Below are 9,399 nucleotides of genomic sequence, written 5' to 3'. Positions count from 1 at the left end.
GAAGCCCAGCAGGCAGGAGGGGCGGGCAGGATGCTGGAACACACTCCCCCCACTGCCCTTGTACAAGCCCCCCATTCAGCCAGGCCCACCTGGGGCTGGGCGGGACTCAGTTGCCCCTCCCCGACGCCAGCCAGGGGGAAGAAAAGAGGCCAGCAGCATTTTTTTGGCCAGCCTGAGTTAAAATTATCCTGGGACTGGTGATCTGCACACAGACACCTTTCAGCAAAAAAGAAAGGCTGCTTTCTCACTGCACCTCAAGTGTGGGGCAGGGCAGAGCAGAGCCCCACATGGACGGCTGCTCCCCAGACTGTGGAGGGGTCCCCGCCCCAGCCATGAGGGTTAGAAGTCACATACCTCTCCCAGAAAGAGGGTACCCTGAGAAAAGGGAAGACCCCAAGAGTGGGTGGTTAGCCTGTTCTAAGAGGCCAGACAGCCCAGTATTGCCCTACTGGCGGTCAAAGCCATGTCTGCTGGGCCAGGCACCCCCAAGCACCACCCTCACAAACCCCGAGGACCCTGAGGGAAGAGTCTAACTGTACTGGCCACTGCTGGTAAAGTCCAGCCTTATCACAGACCCCTTCTCCTGGGAGACACAGACAGTGGCCATGGCAAGAGGAAAGGTTGTCAACATGACCCAGGGTCTGTGAGGACATTCCCAATGAGCTCTGGACATCTCAGGGGTCACCACGGCTGCATAGCTCTACCCAGCTTGAGAAGGCAGAGGAGCAGCAGCGGTGGTCAGGTGCCCCCAGTGATGACCTGGTGGGGGCTCTCAAAACACCTAAGTGGCCCACAGGGTCTGTTCAATGTCTAGAATCACAGCCCCACCTCCAGGCCTCCAGAGAGGCTGCTAAAAGATTGGCAGGATACAGTGTGAACTCTGTTACTGCAGGTGGGAACTCCTGATGTTAGAGGATGGATGATGAAGACTGTGAAGGCAAGGAACTCAGTCTAGAATGTTGTGTTGCTCAGTGTTAACTGCTCCCCAACTGGAGAAACTTACCACTTCCCCATTGGGTAGGTAACTGGTGACCACCGGTTGGTGACCACACCTTCAGGCAGGAGAGGTGGTGTGAATGGTATCAGGAGAGAAAACCCTTAAAATGTCCTGTCCACTATTGTGCTCGAGTCATTCTGGGGCGTATCTCCAAAGACACGTCTTATGACCTGAATGAGGTAGACAGGTCAGCTGCCTTGGCAGTTCAGCCAGTCAGATGTTTCGAGGACCAGGCCATCCCCAAATCTGGAGATGGTTCTTCTACTCCCCCCAGGTGAAGTGAGAGGTTGAGGTATATCCTTGTCTCTACTGGTCTCACCCTTCTAGGCCTGGACCCAAACACAACTCTGATCCCTCTGCCATGTCCACCACCCAGCTGGCCACTATGTGAGGGTCTTGATGACCAGTCAGGGGACACTCAGCTGGCCTGTGTCCAGCTCTCTCCCTCTCTCCTCTCTCAGCTCCATACCTCTTTGCAGACTGAACCCCACCTGATTAACCAGGCTGTGAGGAAGACCAGACACAGGGTCGGGCAGGAGGGCACTGAAGCGCATAGCTTCTCCCCGCTTTTGATGGGGTGAAGGGCACACATGGTTCACTTGCTTGAGGGGACAGGGACAAGGTGGGCTGGAGCTCACATCCGTCCCTGCACACCCACCAGCAAGCTGTCCCCCAAGGATTGCTTCTACAGGATCCACTGAGGATTGGTGATTCCCCTTCTAAGTGGGAACCCCGGTTCTATGAGGTCAGCAGGCACCGAGCCAGCCCTCACCTGATGCCCCACCCCTCAAGTACAGAAACATCACTTGGTCAAACTCCAAGTCAGGGCCAGCGGCCCACTGCTCTAGAGGTGGGGGAGGGAGAGAGTGAAGGTGCAGACCCCTCAAACCCACTAGAGGGACAGAACTCAGGGACTGGTCATCCTTCCCCACCCCAATCCCCCAAAACAAACAAGCAGCACTGGCACTTTGCACAAGTAGAGAAGTGAGTTTTCTGAAGGAACTAACGCACAGCCACTGGCCTCACAGTGACCTGGGTTTCCAGGGCTGTTGCTGACGGAAGTCTGGTGGCCGAGGCCAGCAGGAGTTGTGTTACCAACCCTGATGCCAGGGCTTTTAGGAGAAAACAGGCAGTCTCCTCCCACGCAGTTACCAGAGTCACATGTCGGCTTCCATTCTCCGTAACAAGCCTGTGAGAGCCGCAGGTGCAGAATGCATCCTGTCTGCCTTGGAGGGGGCTGGTGGGTTCAAACCGCTCACCCTTCAGTTAGTATCTGAGTGCTTTAACCACTGTTCCACCAGGGCTCCAGAGCAAACTGTATACCCCAAAACCCAATGGGACCTGACCTGTAGTGAACCAATACACTCCAAGACAAGAGTGAAGGCAAGGGCTCGGATGCTGAGTCCCTGTTCTAGTCAGAAAGGGACAGCTAACTCCCATCCCATGTAGGACAAACAGGCTGAGAGCCACTGAGCCTTCAGGAAAATCTCCACTGGTCAGATGGAACCTGGGTCCAGAGAACAGCGCTGAGCAGATCACCACCCCTAAGCAGATCAGACCATGGTCTGGGCACCCTCAAATGCCTGCCCGTCAGCACACAGGAGGGGCTTGCACAAGATCCGGGCTCACTCTTAAATGGGCACTGAAACTCCACTATTTGTGGAGTCCCTGGGAACCCAGGGATCCCCCCTCAGGTGGCTGGCCCGTCGCGGGAGGCTGGGGTGTGCTGGGGGTGGGGTTGACTGCAGAATGTGCAAGTTTCCCCTTAAACTCCACGAACCAGATGCTCTTATTTCACACGACTAGAGAGAACTGGGAGCATCCGTCCAAGTCATGTGCTGGGGATGGGGTGCTCAGAACTAATTTCTAGGGGCCGGGGATGGAGGGTGCCAAGCGCTGGGGGTCACAAGCTCAAGGTGTACCAGGCCCTGCAGACAGGCAAGGCTCCCTGAAACGCACAGATGGAGGCAAGTCCAGAGGCCACGCCCTTCACTAACTCAGGCCCACCGAGAGGGCCCTGCTCACTCTCCGACTCAAAGTCAACGGAGTTTATTCAGAAGAGGCCCTGGCAGCACACGAGGAAGACTCTCTCAGACCCACTTACAAAGAGGGACTGGGGCAGAGCGGACAGCGGACACGGGCAAGGAAGATTCTCTAGGCTGCCCTCGACCTCAATGAGGGGTGAAGTCTCAGTCCTCCCTGGGTGGGCGGCAGTGACCCCCAGGGAGAGGGGAGCACTGCTGGGCACTGCGGGGGGGGGAGCCCTGAGGAAGGACAACTGGCCTCACATGTCCCCAGGCACACCAACAGCCAGGTGGCTGCAGGCACGGCTCCCGACCCTTGCTCTATGGCTCTGTGGGTGTGGCTGTGGACACCTCTTCATGGAGGGGGGCCAGGGCCTGACTGGGGCCCTCAGCAGGGCTCCTGTCAACAGTTCCCTCCTCTGCCGTCAGGCTTCCAGCCTCGTTGAGCGCACCCTCACCCCCTCCACTCTCATCCCCCACATTCTCTGGTGCTCTGGACGCAGCAGAGGTGCAGGCAGGGGCTGGTGTTGGGGTCTCACTGCTGCCCACTGTGCCCTCGTCCACCTTCCGCCGCTTCCTGACCTCGTCAGCCACCTTAGCACCCGTGGGCTGGGTGCAGGGCTGCTCTTCTTCCTCGAGGTCCTGGGTCCCTGCATCCTGGGCACTGGTCCCGAGACTGCCCTGGCTGAGGGCGCACCCCTCCAGGTTCAGAGCTATCCTCTCCACCTCTGAGGGGCTCTGTGGGCCTGGGTCGCCCCGGTTCACCTCCAGCTTCCTCTTCTTGCTTTCTATGGGGCTGGTGGGCGCAGGCTCCTGCTCCCCACAAGGCCTCACTTCAACACCCACACTGTCGAGTTCTCTCTTGGGAGATTCTGACTCCTGGGGCACACCGTCCCCGCCCGGTCCACCTGGTCGGCTGGGCTGACCCTGGGCAGCCTTGTCATGGAGGCTCTCCAGGCCGTTGTCTCCTGGCTGGTGGGGCAGCAGCCGCTGCAGCTTGTCGTGGGGCGCCCAGACGAACTTGCTCCGCGGCCGGAAGTGCTCCCAGGCGAAGCGCAGCAGCGCGCGGCGTTGGCGGCGACAGCGCACGGCGAACACGAAGTAGTCCAGTGCGCTCTGCCGCACCCCCTGGAGCTGCCGCCGCACCAGCGTCTCCTCCAGGAAGAAGTGCGCCAGCGGCGCCTGGTACTGCTCCAGGCCCAGCTCGCCCAGCGACTTGAGGATGCGTGTGATGCGGAGGTTGTTGTGGCTGTGCCTGGGAGAGCGAGCAGGGGATCCATGGAGGGGCTGCCAGGCCGCGCCACCCACACCTGCAGGCGCTGACCCCACCGGCTCCTGCCTGGGGAGCTCCCACATAGCTCATGAACGACCCCACCGATTCCTGCCTGGGGTCTGCATGGCAGTTCCCACACGTCTCATGAATGACTCTAAGCCAGGCACATCACAGGGATGCTCCTGGAAGGTCACAGTGAAACTGGGCACGCGAGGCCTATGGTGGGAGACCTGGGCCCTGAGAGACAAGCAGTGCTGAGAGCTCAATTTCCTCAAGCCCCTCACCTGCTAGCAGGGAGCTTCACCTGCCCAAGCATCAGGTCTCCAGTGGGAAATGCTTCCCCACACTGCCCAAAGCCACCCCCATGGGGGCACGTGCAGGAGCCCTGCCTCACCAGTTCAGGTTCTGGAAGCGTCTCTGGTAGTTGTGTGCTCGGCGCACAGCGCCTGTGTCCCGGTTTTGCAGCTCCACCCCATAGAAGCCCAGCATGAGCTCGTAGGCCTGGACAAACCGCTCCATGACCTCCGGACAGCTCTTAAAGGCCTGGAAACCCGGGGACATTCAGAAGTGACACAGCCGCAGGGGGGTATGGGACCAGGGGTAGATGGATATGGACACACACACATACACATGCACTGCCCACTCTAGTCCCAGCATCCCACAGCTCAGACCAGGGGACAGGAGGGGGAGCTCTACCACAGGTTCTGCTCAGAACTTCCCATGGGGGTGCAGGGCAGGGACAGCTCACCTCAACTTCCCTCAGTGTGAGGGGCTTGGCGTGCCAGTTCACTCCGGGCTCTCGCAGAGGGAACAGCCTGCAGGGACAGGCAGCTGGGTGACAGGGGTGGAGGCAGACACCGCCACGCCCAGCACCGGGAAAAGCCAGCAGGCCATGGGCCTACAATGCCCCCCACCCTGACCCACGGGGCTCACCACTGGATGTAGGAGTGGTTATCCTCCAGGAGCTGGTAGTCTTCCCTCCAATCCTGGAGAATCTCCTCGATGAAGCAGCCTGAGAGCGCAGAGACATCAGGCCCTGCCCACAGCTGCTGCCTGCCCACCCAGGTCCCTGGAGCCTGGCCACAGACCTTCCTAGCAGGGTGAGGGGGACCTTGGGCAAGTGGGCACCAACTCACTTTTCAGCACAATTGCCCACCCCCATCGATCCTCACAGCCGAGGCGAGGGTCCCTTATGTCCCCCCCTCTTAGTCTCAGTCAAGATGGAAGATCCTCTATGCACTTCATCTTATCCTCCTCACAGACCAGGCGAGGGCCCATGTGCACCCCCATCCTATTCTCCCAGTTGAGGTGGGGGTCACCTGTGCAAGCCCATCCCATCCTCATAGAAAAGGTAGGGTGGTCCCCCTGTAGACCCCCATCCTATTATCTCAGACAAGGTGGGGGAACTCCCCTGTGCATCCCCATCCTATTTTCAGACAAGGCTGGGAGCACCTGTACACTCCTAGGCCCAATCTGTGTCTGTCAGCTCTCCCACTGGTCACTGGTCCAGGGTGGAGCTGGCACCCGCTTCCGCAGGACCAGCTGGTCAGGTCTGCTGGCTTTGCAGGCACTGGTCCCTGCAGCTGGTGCCCAGGAGGGAGATGCTGCCTTCCGCAAGCATCATCACACTCTCAGCTTCCTCCTAGAGCCACAGACACCGTCCTAGCTTGGGTTAGGCGTGGCAATTCTGCTGTTCCACAGGCAGCGCTCACCCCCTTCACAAGTGCCCTCTCGTCATCTACCTCTGACCAGGCTGGTCACCCAAAGGCTGGCAATTCAAGTCTGCCAAGAAGTGCATTGGCAGACAAGCCTGGCCATCTCTTTCCTAGAGGTCTCCCTGAAAACCCCAGATCTCACTCCTAGCCTGACACATAAGACGTGGCCACAGCTGGTGGACTGACTCTCCTTCCTTCTCCTGCCAGGCTTTCTACGCCTGGAGGGCTGGGAGCAGGGCTGTTGCCCCTGCCTGCTGAGGGAGACCTCATCCAGTGGTGGGAGTGGGGGATGAGCAACATGGAGTCCCAGACGCCCCATCGGCACCGGGCACAGCTGAGCACGCACCATTCGGCAGGAAGCGGATCTCATTCTTGTAGAAGCTCAGGTTGGGCATATCCCCATTGCAGTCTGGCTCCACCAGGTCCTGTGGAATCAGACAGCAGTGAAAGGAAGGAGCACTACTCTTGGTCACTAGGAGGAGGCCACCTTGGCCAGCCTTGGTGAGCAAGAGGCTGTGGTCCAGAGGGTGCAGAGGGCTGACACTCCCCTTACAGATTAGGGGACAAGGGGACCACTTAAGGAGCCGGCTGTGAGCAGAGCATGCAGGGTGAGGGTATGGGTCCCCTGTGCATCCTATCTTCACAGACAGGGTGGAGTGCTCCCTTGTGTGCCACACCATTCTCTGTGGCCATGGCCACCCTGTCCTGGTGACGCTATCCATCTGCACACCCGGTGGGAGGCCTCTGATGACCTGCAGGGGCCTGGGGGGTACCAGTGACTATGGTGGCCAGGAGGGCCCTCTCTACCGGGCAGGACTTGGGACAGAGTGCAGGGACTGCCTCGACCTACTGGGGCAGTGGGCGGGGGAAGAACGTACCGGGTAGTGGTGCCGGTATCTGCACATGTCCTGCATAGCCCGCCAGTTCCGAGACACCAGCACCCTGGCCTAGGGGAGATGAGATGGTTGAGACCCTGGTGGGGACCCACACTCCTGGAGGAAAGTTAACTCTTGTCTCACCTCAAAGTGAGTGGTCAAGGGGGTGAGGGCGGGAACCAGCAGGATCCAGGCAATAAGCACCCCAGGAGAAGTTGAGAGTGGGGAGAAAGGACACCTTTTGTATTAGGGTCCTCCTGCCCAACATCTACCTTAGAGCGCCTGATGCCTGACTTTTATACCAGGGGCCTTGTTGCCTGACTTCTAGACTGTGTCCCTGTCCAGTTTCTACACCAGGAACCCAGCTGTCCAACTTTATTTGAACTTCTACCCCAGGGGACCCCATGCCTGACTTCTACACCAGGAGCCCCGCCGCCTGACTTCTACACCTGGAGCCCTGCCGCCTGACTCCTGCACCACAACCCTGCTGCCTGACTTCTACACCAAGTGCCTCACCACCCAACTTCTGCACCAGGTTGCTTGGTGAGCCCCATTGCCTGACTTCCACACTGGGTCGTTTGTCAAGGCTACTTGTCCAGCTGAGGGCCCATGATGGAAACCTGGACTTGGCAGAAGCTGACCACCCCTGCCCCAAGCTGGTCTCCCCTCTTCTGCACAGGAGCGTCACCGATCAGTCCTGAATCCTGGGTTCTCACAGGATGCTGGCTGTACTCCTGCACAGAGCAGGGCAGCCCCTCCTCCAGGACAGGGCTTTGGGCTTCATGGGGGACATATGTGGTCAGAAACAGCTGGGCACTTCACTCACGCTCAGGTGATTCTAGAGGGTGGTGATGACAGTCACCTCACCTGAACAAAGCAGAAGGGCTGGGCCGGCTTCCCCCAGTGCCCTCAACCTTGCCCACTCCCAGCACAGACAGTGTTCAGGGGTCAGGAGGTGGATGGTGGCCACTAGGGAGGCCCATGGACCCCCCACATTCTCGGTCCCCCTCACTGACAGCTCGAACACATCAGCTGAGGAGCAGCGTGCTGGGTAACGAGAAAACTCGCCCCAGAGAGCATGTGCCTGGATTCAAAGCACTGTGGCAGGGCAGGACACCCACTCAGACATGACTCAGCATGGTGAGGCCACTATCCAGGTCTCTCACACCTGCAATGATGGCATCATGTCATCACAACAGCACCCCGAACTGAGGGGTCACCATGCCAAGGCGCCGGGTGAAAATGTGCAGCAGCGTGGAGTAACGATGCTGAATGACGGAGAGTAACACCGAGAAGGGGAGGGACTGTCACTCTGAGCCAGGGCACTGAGGTTCAGACACTGGGGGGGACAATGCAGAACCAATGGGCGCAACACTCCAGGAGACCAGGTGCAACAATGTTGTATAAAGTGGAGTAACCCATGAATACCTGGGAAATAAAACCACCAGAGAACCGATGGTAATAACAAGGAGTAACATGGCTAACAGAGCCAGGGAGTCAACGGTAACCATGGCCTGTAATACAAGGCAACAACACAACTGGAACTAACCCGGTCACAACAATACACACGAACAGCCCCAAGCATCACGTGCCTGGGGAGAAGGAGTAAACTGGGGTTACAGTGTGCCTCCGTGAAAAAACTGAGGAGTTAACTGAGGACGTGAAGTAACCAGCACACCAGCACCATGTAAATGGAGTTAACAACGGAGTAATAAGGGTAAGTACTGCGTGTGCCCAAGAGCAATGACCTGCAGTAACACAGGGTAACAAAGCAGACTAACGGGACAGCAGCTCCGGGGCAGAAGTGAATGAAGAGGAAACAGGGAGCAGCCCACCCTGGTCCCACACATCAATGGGGCTCACAGTACACCCTGTCAACTGGCTGGAAGAAACAGTGGGGGCAGGCTAGGGCTTGAGGGCCCACATAGGGGCCAATGGGGTGCAAGGCTCCTGGTGGTGAGAAGAGGCCGAGGGAGGAAGCAGAGGCCAGGGCAGTGGACGGGGTCAGCATGCGAGGCTGGGACCTCTCTGGGGGACAGAGGTGAGTGTGCCAGGAGGGGTTTCACACTGGGTTTCCAGCAGAGGAGGCTATGGACAGAGGGCAAACAGTGACCATGACAGAGTCTACCTGTGGGCTTCCTGGCCTAGGACCAGCACCTGACCTAAGGGGGTCCTGTCCAGCCTGCTGTTCCCTATTTCCACCTGCTTAGCACTGAGCCCCGGGGTTGGGGGGGGGGGCTGGAGCCAAGGCAGCCCCCGCTGAGGTGAAAAGGGACAAGCTGAGGCGGAGGCAGGGCGCTGAGGGCCTGAGGGAGGGAGGATGTGGGGTGGGCACAGAGGTCCTGGCTGGGAGCAGTGAGTGTGGGGGTAGATTGGTGGGGAATGAGCCGTAGGGGCGGGGCCGAGGAACAAGGCTGTGCACGGGGTGGGCTGGAGGCTGGAAATGTGTGTGGAGGGGAGGAGGGGGCAGGAAGTTGAAGGAGAGGCAGGGGTGGACTTGGGGGCAGTGGGGGTG

The 9,399-nt window shown here is 59.1% G+C and overlaps 1 protein-coding gene across 1 annotated transcript in view; it reads right to left on the bottom strand.

The window, feature by feature from the left end:
- Nucleotides 1–3,342: 3,342 nt before the first annotated feature.
- Nucleotides 3,343–9,399, bottom strand: part of OGFR (opioid growth factor receptor) — a 7,521-nt gene continuing 1,464 nt past the window's right edge. Inside the window, exons 2-7 of the mRNA XM_006896941.1 lie at nucleotides 6,888–6,956; nucleotides 6,356–6,434; nucleotides 5,228–5,306; nucleotides 5,043–5,109; nucleotides 4,689–4,837; nucleotides 3,343–4,276 (exon numbers count right to left, since the gene is read on the bottom strand). Coding sequence (XP_006897003.1) covers nucleotides 3,343–4,276; nucleotides 4,689–4,837; nucleotides 5,043–5,109; nucleotides 5,228–5,306; nucleotides 6,356–6,434; nucleotides 6,888–6,956 — 1,377 coding nt within the window. The remainder of the gene's footprint in view (nucleotides 4,277–4,688; nucleotides 4,838–5,042; nucleotides 5,110–5,227; nucleotides 5,307–6,355; nucleotides 6,435–6,887; nucleotides 6,957–9,399) is intronic.

The sequence above is a fragment of the Elephantulus edwardii genome, unplaced genomic scaffold (assembly GCF_000299155.1).
Source record: "Elephantulus edwardii isolate Elephantulus edwardi_28Jun2011 unplaced genomic scaffold, EleEdw1.0 scaffold00193, whole genome shotgun sequence".
Taxonomy (NCBI): Eukaryota; Metazoa; Chordata; class Mammalia; order Macroscelidea; family Macroscelididae; genus Elephantulus; species Elephantulus edwardii.
The sequence above is the reverse complement of the archived record's forward strand: the minus strand, read 5'-3'. Positions and strand labels throughout refer to the sequence as shown.